This window comes from Pagrus pagrus, assembly GCF_965226575.1.
Source record: "Pagrus pagrus genome assembly, chromosome: 1".
Lineage (NCBI taxonomy): Eukaryota > Metazoa > Chordata > Actinopteri > Spariformes > Sparidae > Pagrus > Pagrus pagrus.
In genome coordinates this window covers 20,795,717-20,810,617 of record NC_140185.1, presented here as the reverse complement: position 1 = coordinate 20,810,617, position 14,901 = coordinate 20,795,717, and the positions used below count along the sequence as shown (strand labels likewise).

General features: G+C 36.6%; 1 protein-coding gene across 1 annotated transcript; it reads left to right on the top strand.

Moving 5' to 3' along the window:
* The first annotated feature begins 4,235 nt into the window (after nucleotides 1-4,235).
* Nucleotides 4,236-13,625, top strand: spi1b (Spi-1 proto-oncogene b). The gene is made up of 5 exons (XM_084368749.1): nucleotides 4,236-4,622; nucleotides 5,159-5,249; nucleotides 6,416-6,612; nucleotides 10,030-10,180; nucleotides 12,764-13,625. The coding sequence occupies exons 1-5, from the start codon at nucleotides 4,581-4,583 to the stop codon at nucleotides 13,075-13,077; spliced, it is 795 nt and encodes a 264-aa protein (XP_084224875.1). The 5' UTR covers nucleotides 4,236-4,580; the 3' UTR covers nucleotides 13,078-13,625.
* The last annotated feature ends 1,276 nt before the right edge of the window (nucleotides 13,626-14,901 follow it).

Sequence of the window (14,901 nt, the reverse complement as noted above, 5' to 3'; positions counted from 1 at the left end):
CCTGCAGAGCTCTGGATCATCCCCACCATATGACACGTAAATGGATTCGTTTAAAGGTAGCCTTCAAGGAACTGAATCTGAAGGACGAATTCCCGGTTCCTCTTTTAACAATATGTCACTTTTGGTGTGCATGTGCTGTAAGCTGTGTGTATTTCATCTCTTAGGCCACAAGAAAAACAAACAGACTGAATAAAGAACTGTTCTGTGTATAAAACCAGATTTCAAGGCGTCACAGACACAAACTAAAGGGCCGAATGAGATATGTCGATTTAAAAAATGTGTTATTTTGATTTCAGATTGTCTAGTTGGGAGGTAAAGACAACAGAATTAACTACAGTTGTATATTTTTGTTCCAGCAGGTGCAACTGTGATCAAATCAATTATTTCATGTTATTTTCACTATTCATTTAATTCCTCCACTGACCCAACCCAGGTGAAGTAATGCTTTTCCTCAACCGAATCAGATTTATTGCATTTCTTAAATAAAGTACAACACACAATGATGTTTTTTTTATGTGAAGGTCTATCAGGTCAGAAACAAACATAAAAAGGCAGAACCTCAGTCTGACAATCTGACACAGACAGTACATGAATTGATTGACATGATATAATAGCTTTCTTTAGTCTTAATTTAGTTCACGTTTCACCTCCTATGATGTTCTTGCACTCTTTAGAGACCGACGCATCAGATCAAGCATAGCCGCATTAAAAGGACAGATTACTTCAGACAGTGTGGTGTTTTTTGGTTGTTAAGAAACAAAATAACTTAAATACCACATGATTATGTAGGTATAGGCGTCTATACCTAGATCCTGCCCAGATCATAAAGCCTGACTGTAAAATATCACAGAAATCACTTAAATCCACTCATCACCGAGGTCATAACGACATACTGAAATCAATACAAGTGATTGACAGTGTGCAGGTTTTTTTGGGCTCTTTCGCAGATCAATTTGCATTCGAAGAACTGTATAAATCTGAACAAAAGACCGGAGAATAATATTTAATCTTCTGAATAACCACCGCAGTCAGAAGTCAAAAGCACAGACAGACATAACTCTTTGACCATCAGATGGCTTGACTGGAGGCTTTTATGTAAAATCACCAGTTTTATACTTTCTCAAGTACTGTTCTTGAGTACAGTTTTGAGGTATTTGTACTTAATGTTACTTCTGTACTTCTTACTACATTTCAGAGGGTAATACTGAACTTTTTATGACCCTACATTTATCTTGTTTGCAGCTTCAGAAAATGTATACAAAATATCCTCAACAACTAAATAACATATTAAAACACATTATCCAATAATTTAATAACTAGTATTCTGAAAGGCTACACTGTGCAGAATGAAAACTTTTACTTTTGGTACTTGAAGTATTCTTTGATGCCAAAACTTTATATCTACTTTTCTATTTGTTAACTTAAACTAACTTATAAAATCGATCAAACTCAACTTTTCTTACCAATTGATCCGTTAAGTTGATGTCAGTATCAGTTTATTAATACATGTCAGTAGTCTACATCAGTGATGGATTGTAACAAAGAAAAAATGAGGTACTTGTACTGCATCAGATCCGAAGTAGTGTATTTTCAATTAAATTTATTTAATCAGCAATCCAATAAAGGTTACTGAGTCCCATAATCAGAAGAATGCTGAACATTAAATCCAATAATCTATCAGGCTGATAAAAAAATCAGTAAACAGTCGCTTTTCCGGTCATCTTGCTGCTGAAAACGAACAAAAAGTCTCCATAAAAAAAGGACAAAAAACATTATTTCTTGGCTTTACTGAAAATAGTTGTGATGGAAATAGTGCATGGCTTGCTGCAGCTCACTCTGTGTATTTATACTCTCGGAAAAACACTCTTGTATATGTCATCAGTTTTGCTCAGCCAGCTGTGATTAAGATGGGGCCGGTCGGGGCTGGCCACAGTCTGTGTGGTTTTAACAGCTCCCAAAACAGAGACTCTAACCATCAGGGTCCTGCATCAGTTAACAAGGAAAACAAATAGTCATATTGATCAAAATCATTTGAGCTTACAACCGACATGAAGTTGGAATGCTCTAAATAAACCTAAAAATGTTGTCGATGAATCTGCATGCACGATTCTGGCTTCTCGTGTGATTAATGCGCCTAACTGACGTTGCATAAAGCATGAAAACTGTATTTAAGAGTATTTGGCCATGTTCCTAATGTGTGGCTGAGATCTGACAATGAACACATCGACAGTGGTTAGAAGTTAAACATAACCTCAGTATTTTGATCTCACAGAAAGTCATATTTTCAGCACGTTGCCTTATCACAAGGCTGCAGTCTTCCTCTTGAACAGGCAGTGCTAACAATATACTCTCAGATTTGTGCTACACTGTTACTGTACTGCTCAACAGTTATCTCGACATCTGAGGAATACGCACCTCTTCAGTTGGTACAGTTGCCACCGTATTTTCAGAAACCAACGTATTAAACACCGGCAACTTTTCATTTGTCCTCGTGCCAAATATACAGCAGACCAAACACTTACTGCATAAAAAAAAGCATTACTACACCAAACAAACAGAGTTTTGCAGGTATTTTACAGAGATGGGACCCAATCTTCCCCCACAGGAATAGCTGTATCTGTTCTTTGTGATAATCATAATCTCCATTTACCTCACAACACAGATACAGTACCTTCATCTTATCTGCCAGCTGTGTGTGTGTGTGTGTGTGTGTGTGTGTGTGTGTGTGTGTGTGTGTGTGTGTGTGTGTGTGTGTGTGTGTGTGTGTGTGTGCGCGCGCATGTTTGTGTGTCAACATTTTTCCTCAACAAACTTCTGTTTACATCACCAAACAACATGTTTTAGTCATTTAGCTACAGTGCACACTTTCAGTCAGTCCATCAGTTTCAAGTCTGCAGAACTGGACGCTCGGGTGTTTACAGTGTGACACTTCACACTAACTAAAAATAATATCCATTGTCACACTAATCCTGTGTTTATTTTACACTAATCTTTTACACTGTAACCTCAAGTATAGTCGCTTTCATTTCCTTGGCACACATGCTGGTATTAGCAAAGGACTTATTTGCACCTTCCGACACATTTGCACTATTAAATGTGTATTTTGGATGTTGTTAACGGTTCGTTGTGCGATGTGAGGTGTATGTACTTTTGCTAGCCTTTACTTTGGGAGAAGTATCGTTCAAATTATTAGGTATATTGTTTTTAATCTGACTTCCGTGAGTCAGGCTTCATAAGGCTTCATAAGGCATGAATGATTCATGGTGTTTTTATACATATATATTTTTAGTGTATATACTTCCAATCATTTTATTTTATCTATAAAATGATCCGGCATAACTGCAACTTTTTTATGCAACTGATTGTTATTTTACATTATTTTAGTTTAAATCAAATTAATCTACTTTTTGTTGTAATGGCTTTTGTTTTATTCTAGCCTGTTGTGGGACTGCTGTTACTCTGTCAGTATTTCTCCTCATTATTGTCTTTCCTTCCTTCATTGTTTGTAAATGACAGTCACGTCTCAATGTTCTCTCGAGTACAAATAAAGGTTGACTGACTGATTGTTTGGTTGACTGATAGTGTTATTTTCTTTGTAACTTATGTAAAGTGTCTTTAAGTGCCATGAAAAGCACTGTGTAAATAAATGTAAATGAATGTATTATTAAACATACCTTGGTCAATAAAGCTTACTCTGAATTTGATTCTCCTGATTGCTGGTTGTACAGTAGAACCTTAATATGCATTTACTGAACATATATTCAATTTATTTTTTATAAGAACAGTATTGAATTTGCTAGTCCCTCCAATTTATTATTTAAAGCCCTATACAAACATTAAATAAATGCATCGTTAAATATATGTAACGCTTTACTGAAATATCACTCATTATAGTTACAAACCAGCTGTGCATAAAAAACATGAATAAACATTTAAAGATATTTTCACAGTGTGTTATAAACTGCTTATAAATGCAACAGATTATGGCCTGCATGGCAACAGCCACATTTTTCACTGCTGCTGTTGAGACCAAAGCGTGCCACCATTGAATTGAAACATGTTTTAAAAGCACAGGAAATGAATTAAAGTCATACACACTCAAAAGAATAAATTCACCCTGTGTTTATCACACTAAACTGTGAGGAGAGCCCTTGATGATGATTGGCTGCTAAGAGGAGGGGACAGTATATAGACTCTGATAAATGTGGTGTTTCATGGTCTCCCCTGACAAATCATCAATGGCCAGGAGCCTTCAGCAGACACACTCTGTTGCTCCCACCCACAGAAATTTTACAGAAGTCAAAAGTTCCTTTTTTCATTTTACAGTCGGGCCTTGTTTATTTCATTTTATTTGACACAGCTGAAGATCTCCACGAGTGGCTAAGTTCAAAAGTGTGTGCTATACAATAAGAGAGAGAGAGAGAGACAGAGAGAGAGAGAGAGAGACATTTTTTGCTTTTTCGTTGAGTGAGAGGAAATTTTGAAACGTTGTGCAATGGTGCCGCAAAGGTTTTGAAAGGTTGTGAGAGGGTTTTGCCAGCAAAGCGTTTGAGAGCCGGTCCGTTGGAGACGAGGTCTCCATGTTGCATCCATACAGAATGGAGAGCTACCTCATCCCGCCTGTGAGTATCTTTTATTCTATTACTATTATTTTGAAAAGAAAGAAGAAAAAAAAACTCTCAGGAGGCTTTCCAGCATGTGAGGCTTGAGAAGAGCTCAGTGAGTAGTTTGTGTTTAAAGCAGCATCAAACAGAAAACACGTTTAATAGTCAGGATGATGGATGACATGTATAATCTCAAATTAGATGACTTAATGTGAGTTCAACTTCAATTTGAATACAGGACACAAACTGTAAGAGTCTTTTATACGACTGGAAACATGAAAATGAAACTCTAGAGTTCAAGAGAGTTTCAGAAGAGTCACGGCAAGAAAAAAACGTATTGTTGTAACACAAATATGACTGATGCCTCGTCTGATTTACAACCTGAAATATATTTAGAGACAATGTGAACATTTTCTAAAAGAGAAGGGTGGGTATTTTAATTTATTTGATGTGTAATGGCATAAATAAGTTGTCTGCAGGATGAACACCGTGCAGTAAAAGACTTTGCTCCCGTGACATTTTGTGGCTGAAACTGTTTTTATTTGCTCCTGCAGCACACTGAAGAGATGTACGATACTGAGATCTACAGACATCAAATTACAGAATATTATAATCCGTATGTCCTAGATGCAGATATCCAGGCAGGTGAGTTTTACTTCAACAATCCTACTTGTTTCATGTGAACACTGTTTGAATTAAATCACCACTTGTTCTATTAAAGTATTTCATATATATATATATATATATATATATTTAAATTAAAGACATTTTAAAATGCATTTAAAAAAAAAAAAAATTGTCAATGTTGACATGAGCTCAATCCACAGACAAGAATCTTGTCTTCATCTCAATTTTCATTCAAATTAAAAACTGGTCTACAAGTGAATTTATTCTTCAGATTAATCACAATGATCGCGGTGACTTCCCTGGTGTATTCTACATAAAAAGCCTTCAGTGTGTGCAGCTGGAGCGCACCACATTAGGGTGTATGGAACACAGGAAACAGATGCCATTTCTTTCGGCTGCTACGGCTACAGACATAGAACAACTTTCGCCCCATGGGGTTTTGTTGATACATGAGAGCCGCTTTACTTTCTCTTGTAATCAACTGTTTTGCATATTGCACCAAAACAATCTAAATTGGGAGAAAAATGCTGTTCCTGACCTTATAGCCCACTGAGAAAGCTTCAGTTAAAAATAGTTCTTGTCTAAAAACTAAATTTAATGTCTAAATCTAATCTTGAAAAAAGAAAAAAAATAAAGTTATGAAATGAATGATCTTACAGCGTTACAGTGGATGCATGGCATGGCTAAATTATCCAGTTTGATGACTTTGGCTAAATTTTGCAGTACTTTGGCATGTGAATTACTTGGCTCTACTTCAATGACTACACCTGAAGTATGTAAACCCTGAACTTGCGAGGTGATTCTTGAATAGATTTTGAGAGAAGAAAAAGTCGAGGACAACATGAGAAAGAGCGCAAATGCAAAAGTCAACGGTTGTGGCGACACTGCAAGTGTGGCAAAAACACAGGAAAGAGCTTCATGCTGAATTATCCATTATTCTCCTCATTTCATCCGCTTTATGCAAACTCAGACACTATGACTAAGCAGCTCGCTGTCAGCTCCAGTTGCATTTGAATTGGTAGTTTTTAGATTACTTTTCATAGACACAAGCCTTTATCATGGGTCATCTCTCACTGCTTAAACATTGATTTGATTGAAGCTGTGTTGACCTTATTTGGGTTCATTTCTGTCTTCTTTTCTGTTTTCTGTGGCCATTATGCCGTTTTCACACCTTCTCCGTTTAGATCACTGGGACTACCACTCTCACCCTCACGTACACCCCGTAGAGTATGAAAACCTGCCAGAGGCCAACTTCACAGAGCTGCAGAGTGTGCCGGCTCTCCACCCGCCTGGCCTCATACGACACGAGGCCATAAGATACGATCCAGAAAATCTGCTCGATCCAAATCTGGGGGCACATGCACATGTTTTACAGCCACAAGTAAGTCTTTTTGTCACCCAACAAAATATATATAATTCTATGCATCAGAAAATGAACATGCAGTACAGAAACACACACACACTGGTATCTGAACACAACAAACAACTTCATATATAAATGTAAACTGGATTAAAATGCAGAAAAGTCAGTTTAAAAAAAAAAAAAAAAAATGTCTTGCTAAAAAATGCACCCTTGACTTACTGTTCCTGGTGTTATGTACTGTATTATTAGTCAGAGACTTCTGTGTAATGCCACTGGTCACTCATTGTTGAAGTGATGATGACTGAAGGGTTTTACTGAACATAGAACTAATGGTACATAGAGGGCTCTCAGTTTCTTTTGATGGTAAAAATATAATTACAAGGAACAGACAACTGCCTGACATATACTCACTGACAATGCTCTAGTGCCCAATGACCAGTGTTGTACAAAGCACCCAAAAGACATACTTGAGTAAAAGTAAATATATCAGATTAAAATATTACTTTGGTAAAAGTGAAAGTTGCCCATATGAGCACGACTAAAAGTCTTAAAGTATTTGATATTAAATGTGCTTGGGTATCAAAAGTAATTTTCTGGCAATAGAAATACAAGTTAATTGTACCCATGTATGTAAATACTGTATACTATGGGTCCACCAGTTATATCTGTCCGATTATTCAGCATTTTTCTGGTTATCAGAATGAGTGGTGAAAAAAAATGCACTGCTTTGGCTCTGATGCAGCATGTAATCTGCAAAGTAACTAGTAACTAAAGTTATCAGATAAATCTAGTGAAGTAAAAGTACAATATTTGCCTCCAAAATGTGGTGGAGTGGAAGTATAAAGTAGCAGAAAGTGGAACATACCATCACTGCCAATAACCAGTGTTGTAAGAAGTACCCAAAAGTTATACTTGGGAAAAGTAAAGATATTAGATTAAAATATTACTTTGGTAAAAGTGAAAGTCATTAATACAAATAGTTATTGAGTAAAGGTCTTTAATCTAATAATCTTTATCTGATAATAAATGTACTTAAGTATCAAAAGTACAAGTAAAAGTAACTTATACATAGTATACATGGTACATACATGGTATACTCACATGGTTGTATATACTGTATACTACGGGTAAGCTGATTGTTGGATACAATATTCAGTGTTCTTTTGAATCTGATTCCTAATTTTAAAAAGTGTCACTTTGGCTCTGATGAAGTAACTAGTAACTAAAGTCAAATGAGTAAAAAGTGCAGTATTTGCCTCCAAAATGTGGTCAAAAGTAGCAGAAAGGAGAAATACTCAAGTACAAGCACCTCAAAATTGTACTCAAGTATGTCCATGTCTTGAAACTCAACATAATTCACAGTCTGCTTTCAAATCAGAGCGGACATTTGGGGAGTTGGAGGCCTTTAATGGGCATGTGACAAAAATCAGGAAGTGAATCTTTGAGCAACAAGAAAAACTTTAATTTTAGATTTTTTTCTTCTTTGCTTTAATTTCAGTTTAAAAAGAAACATTTTCTTTGAATAGAGTCTGAAGGCTCAGCTCAGTGTCCCAACTTCACCCCTCCAGTTGTGAACCAGTGAACCAGAACAGAGATCTCAGTGTAGCGTGTTTAACCAAGACAAGCAGAGGTGAAACATGTACAGGACAAATCATACACTTAACCAAATGTCAAAGTGCTTTACGTGTGTTTAAAAGACACGACTGGACCAAATGTGAATATATCTACAAAACCTAATGGTGAGGCCAAAGGCGTCATGGATTTAAATATTTCACTCTGAGTGTGAACGAGTGTCAGTAAAGGGTTGGACTAAGCAGATACACTAAATGTGACACAGTCAAATATCAAACATAGAAGTATATTACAAGTATATTCCATATGGAGGAAAAATGAAGATATTTTAAATAACTTCAGGAAGACTGGGGCACCTTTGTGTTCATACCTAAATACATTATTCGTCTTTATCAGCAGTTTCTTAAAGCATAGGAGCTACAGATAAACAGTGACATACTGGAACACAAGACATTATTCATTTCAGCCACGCAAACTGTTTGAATCCTCGACAAAGAATACACAAAGCATGTGTGCTGTAAGGTCACATGATGCTTTTTACTTGTGAGCAACTGAAATTTCCCTTTTGTAAAACGAACTGACATTTTTATAACGGGAGAATGTGTGTGTGTTTGTGTGTTTGTGTATATGCGAAAAGAAAAAGGTGTTAATGTGCTAATTGAAACGTGGTGTGAGAATACAATGTGAAAAACCACTCTTCACACATGGAATTCACATGAAGGTTTACACCGCTGACTGGTTTTTTTCTAAAGGATGTAAAGTGTTGCCCACCCAGGCATACAGCTATAGCAGCGTCCACACATCACAGCTCATGCAGAGAGAGATGCTGCCTTACTGTTTCACTTACAGTGACAAGACTTCAGTGCAGAACACGAGTCTGACGTTAGGTACAGCAGCAACACGATCTGCAGTTTAAAATGTGCTGAAAGGACTCGAGGTGTCAAACATGGCAGTTTGAAAGTGAGAATAGAAATGCATTAAAAGATATCTGTTTGAAAATATAAGGTGGAGGGTGAGATATAAATACTATCGGTGGTGGATGTAGTATTTTTATGATCAACTCCACACATGTATTAAAGCATCTGTACAAATGTATTTTTATTATTGTATAACTAAGTACAGTTCTCGTACTTGGTTACCGTCCACCACTGAATATCGTTGCTTCAGAAGCTGAAGTGAGGCGCTGCAGAATTTAGGACAACAATTGCACTCTTTTACGGTGCAGACCTACACTGAAAAAAAAAAAAATGTAATACAATTTTTAAAAAATCGTAAAAACAGCAATATTCTGGCAGCAGGGTGCTTAAAGAAATATTGAAAACAACCATCTAGAAAAAAAACCACAGTCATTTTTCATACTAAAATGGCAGTTTTTAGCTTTTTATTCAAAATGACATCTTGTTTTTTGGCCTTTTAATGTTTGATTAAGGATATTTAGACAAACAAAAACAATTATGTGCAAATAAATCCACAGAAATAACGACATTTTATAGTCATTCACAATTACATATTCTTCATGTTATTTTACATTACACATGTAAATTCACAGTCTATTTTTGTAATTTTTATAATTTTGTGAATATTTTGTGTATTTCAAAATACAGGGAAAATCTACAGTACAGTGTACATTTGCATCCATCATCATGATGTACATGTTTTACAATTAAACATTGTTTGCTTTATTTTCCCAAAATATCCCCAAAGATCCAAACCTTTGATGGCGGACTCCATAAAAAACAATATATATTTTGCTAAAACCTTGGAGCAACATAAAGGGAATTTGTATGTGATCAGCAGGCTCTAAGTTCATCTATCGCAAATGTTTTGGTTTAAGACTGATTGACTTCGACTCCTGTCCTGTAGGTAGCCTTCTTCCCTCGGCCTGTGTATCCAACGCACATGTCCCAGCGCAGCTCTGATGATGAGGAGCACGGAGGACGAAGCCCCCCGCTGGAGGTGTCTGATGAGGAGTGTCTGAGAGAGCGAGTCTCCTACATCACACCAGGAGATCTGGGTAAGGAACTGGGTTTACAGGCCATTTAAAACTATTTGTACAGCGGGTGAGCGCCGCATTCCTCGACTGAGCAGTTAACACGGATACTTTAAGAAACAACAACTGTACCAGCAATGTGGAGACTCTCAGTCATCCAGGCCATGGTATATGTAGACGTGCTAAGTCATTGGACTTGCTTCAGATTCTTACGTCTCAAGATGTGTGCGGTTGCTTTGGTATCGAATCCTCAGCTCTAAATGTCAGTTTCTGGACAATGGGCCAGTTTTGGTTTCTTCACATTGGGATGATGATGGTTGAGTCACGTCAGCTTTGTGTTCTGCTGACGATGTAAGATGCACTTTTAAGATGAGCTACTAGTTGCACAATTGCTTCTACACTGCTGCTCACGCATCTTCTACAGAAGCGACTCACAAAAGGGGAGTTGTTGTTTGTCTGCTAGAAACTAAAAAGGTCTCCAACGCTGGATTTTTATGTTGGATCGTACCAGAAGAATGGTAGGCTACCCCTAGACTACATACACCTCATGACAACACAAGTTCTTCTCATCAATATCATGATTGTTTTAATATCGTTGCATAAGAACACACTCATAATGTACTGTAATGAGTGTACTAGAGCATAGCTTAAGCTAAATGACAGTTTCAGTGCACTTTCTCTTAGGGCTCACTATAAAAGCACAAATATACACCTGTGATGATGACTTTTCTAGAGTATTTCCATTTTCTGCTACATAATACTTTCACTCCTCTGTACAAACATTGTGGTTTTCACTCCACTGCATGTATTTGATTACTTTACCTACAAGTTACTTTGCATGCTGCATCCAATGCTGCACATTTTTCAGTAACCCCTGATTTACACTATCAAAAAGTTTAAGTTTAACAGAGTAGTACACGAGTGCAATCAAAGTTCAATACAGGCATTAACACTTATAAAAAATATACTTGTTTAAACATACATGTTGTAATGTATACTTTAAAAAAAGTCTAATAAAGTGTATCTTAGATTACGTTCATTTTGGAGTAAACCTGTTATAAATATACTGTTAAAGCACATGAATACAATAATCAAAGATATACTTAAGTAAAAATGTTTAGACATTTTGAAAATGTGTGTACAGTCTATAATTAATGATATATTTACAATGTAGTGGAATTTTAGCAAATGGACTAAATCACAAATTAAGTTATATTTTTTCATCAGTATGCCTTGCAAATATTTACTTTGAATACGCTGTCCAAAAAATGCACATTACTATACTTCAACACAAGCACTTGTTCAAACACTACTCAGCCTCAGTTTTATAGTTTTTTTATCAGCTACATTCAGCTTCATTGAGCTATCAACTGCAAACACTGAACCTAACAGCTGTGCATGTTTGATCAGTCACAGGTCCACACAGGTTAAACAGTCTGTTTGAATTGCAGCACCCCCTCAAACTCAATGGTTGAGTTTACATATCAAACACAATTTAACTCTTTGGGCCTTCTGATGAGGCCCAAAGAGTTAAATTGTGTTTGATATGTAAACTCAACCATTGAGTTTGATCAGTTCTGCAAACCTCGTATCTCGGGCTGAACGATTATGAAAAAAAAATTCAATTGCGATTTTCCTGACCACCATTGTGATTCCATTCGCGATTATTTTTTAAAAGTCAAGCTTCAGTTCAATAGGTGATGGGGCATTGCCACATTGATCAAAATATTAACTGATCTATGTTATAATGATGATATCCCACGATGCTTTCGTAAGCTGTGGCTGCAAACAGCTCTGCAATAGTCATTTGTTTCGACTGGGCTGGAGCATCACCTGTTTGAGCTGACTTTTTTGACGTACACTGGTCACATATGTACCTCTGGTGTTTTTTTAAGTGCACATCTGTCTCTTCGCAGCCAAAATACTTCTACATCACGGGAGTGCCGCCTTTCTTTGTTGCTAAATTGTCCACAGTTGCTGCTGGATCAGAGGATTTCATTTTTCCGCAACACAAATGCAAAGTTTTACTTGGGTTTCATGTGTTGTTGTTGGAAGGTGTATACACAGTCGCCTTGGGCCACGGCTGATTGGCGAGCATGACTGTCACACTAGGAACGGCATGAATTTGTAAAACCATTGACACATGTTTAAACATGGGTCGGACAGGCATCCGGCGGCAAAATTAATTGCAGCCTCTGCGATTTGGTCATTCCGATTAATGCGATTCATTCAGCCCTACTCAAAATCGGTTTATGCATCATAAACTGTGTTTATCACATAGCACCATTACAGTGTAGAAACTCTTAAATTATGAGTCATGAACAGTCACATCTGCCAGTATTACTTAGAATTGGTTCTCTTTAGTCATTGTCCTGTCCCGGAAAGTGAACACATACCTTTTTTTTTTGTAACAAATTTGCCTCACGTCCGACTCTGAGTGCTCTGACTGATCTGGTTGATTTATATGGTTGAAACTAACAAATGTGTTGACCCACCTCATTTACATGATTCCAAGACTAATGAATTGGTCTTTATACCGGTTTGAATGTGATAAAATAACAAGGTGCTTATAGTGATAATGATGGAACGCTTTCATGTTTTCAACAGGAAGTAAAAAGAAGATCCGTTTGTACCAGTTCCTGTTGGACCTTTTAAGAAACGGCGACATGAAGGACAGTATCTGGTGGGTGGACAGAGACAAAGGGACATTCCAGTTTTCTTCCAAACACAAGGAGGCTCTCGCACATCGCTGGGGAATCCAGAAGGGAAATCGCAAAAAAATGACCTATCAGAAGATGGCACGTGCGTTGCGCAACTACGGCAAGACTGGAGAGGTGAAAAAGATAAAGAAGAAGCTGACATACCAGTTCAGTGATGAGGTGCTGGGGAAGACTCATCTGGAGAGAAAACCATATGTGTAGGCTGGAGGGAGACTGAAATGTCAAGATTTACTTACATTATGACAGGTGATGACAGCGTAGGCGTTGTTTCTAATGTTAGATGCTTAATCAACCATGTTGACCTGGTGAATAACATTTTGTGTATAGCCCCGTTACTGCGGTACAATGGGAACAATCCTTTAAAAGGTACAAACTAATGCAGCATGGATGTATAAAAGAAGACACAAAATCCCTACAGACTGTTTCTGGAGACCACTTCATACAGTGCATGTAATCCAAAGTAGAGAAGCGATATCATAGAAAGCTCAGGTTGTCTTGTCAGAAGACTTGAGAAAAATCTATTGGGCCTACAATATGTGCCGGGTGAGTGACTTTAATTGAAATGAATGGGCCACTTTTAAATACCTCATCCAAAATTGGATATACTGTACACAAGGTGCTATAATCAGCTTTAAAACAGCAAAGCCAATCAGGAAAAATCTGAATATAATATATATACACTGTATATATATATATATCATATTCTCTTTCTCTCTCTCTCTCTCTCTCCATATATATATATATACGTATATATATATATATATATATATATATATACATATATATATTAGCTTAGCATTAAAACTGGAAACAACTGGAAACAGACAACCAAATGTATCAAACTATGTCTTCTGAACCTCTAAAGCTCATTAATAAACATTTTATATCTCTTTTGTATGAACTGTACAAAATCCTCAATGTGAAGACAACTGTTTGCAGTTTTGCAGGGAACAATTTCTCTGGACTATTTCTTGTCCAGGAGCACTGACTTCCTTGAGTCTTCAATGTGAGGTTTCCAGTACACCAGCAGATAAAGGCTCTAACTTCTTAACATTATTTAAATGTTACCATATTTTCCAAAATGACAAACTATTCCTTCAATGACTATATTTGTTATTGTAAAGTCAAAGACAGAAGGGGGAAAGAGAGAATGGGAAGGAAATATCTGTTCACCCATTTTCAATATTAAAGTCTTTGTTTCATGACAGAGAACAACTGTTTGTGCTCAGAGAGTGAATGGATTGACACTTCAAAGTTGGACTCTTTCTGGAAACGCTTAAGTTCTCTTTTATCTGTGGGTCATACCACTGTATGTATATAAATCAACTTTGCATTTTAATATTTAAAAAACAAACACAAAGAAGTCATTAATGAGAAAAGACCAACATTGTGATTATTTACATGACAAGAAATGTTTTGTACAAATAAACAAACTGTATGTTACGATGAAGAATTACTTGTAAAAAAAAAATAAATTGTTTATAAATGTATGTGTGTCCTTGGTGATAACAGTGATAACATCTCACACCAGTGTAAAATGCAAAAAGAAGAAGAAGAAAAAGAAGAAGAACAGTTAACTTTATATAAAGTTGTAGTGATCTCTCAATTTAAATGGCAGCTATAAAGATAATCAGCAAGTTTGAGGAACTATGAGGTTAATAGGGGGCGGAGGGGTGAAGTGCACTGTCACCTACTTCTTATATCTGCCTTTGTGTCCTGACACACTGCAGGCACCAGCTCTTTACTCAGAGAAGGTGTGACCAAGCCCAGAGTGACAACCTCTCTGTATCTTTGTGTCGTAGTTATAGATTGTTTCCCATTGATGATTAAGTTTTTCATTCAACATGTTTTCACATCAAAGCAGTTTTTTAGGAAACAGACATAACAACGATGCTCATGAATCCTTATCAACTTCACAACCATCACATCTCTTTCAACAGAAAAACAGGAAGTAATTTTGAGACTGTACTTTATGTTTACCACATTTCAATACCACTTTAGATAGAATACATTTAAACAAAATAT

Coding starts and splice junctions, on each gene's coding strand:
- spi1b (XM_084368749.1), top strand. CDS start 4,581: ATGTTGCATCCATACAGAATGGAGAGCTACCTCATCCCGCCT. Junction 5,250..6,415: donor AGATGCAGATATCCAGGCAG/GTGAGTTTTACT, acceptor TTCTCCGTTTAG/ATCACTGGGACTACCACTCT. Junction 6,613..10,029: donor CACATGTTTTACAGCCACAA/GTAAGTCTTTTT, acceptor CCTGTCCTGTAG/GTAGCCTTCTTCCCTCGGCC.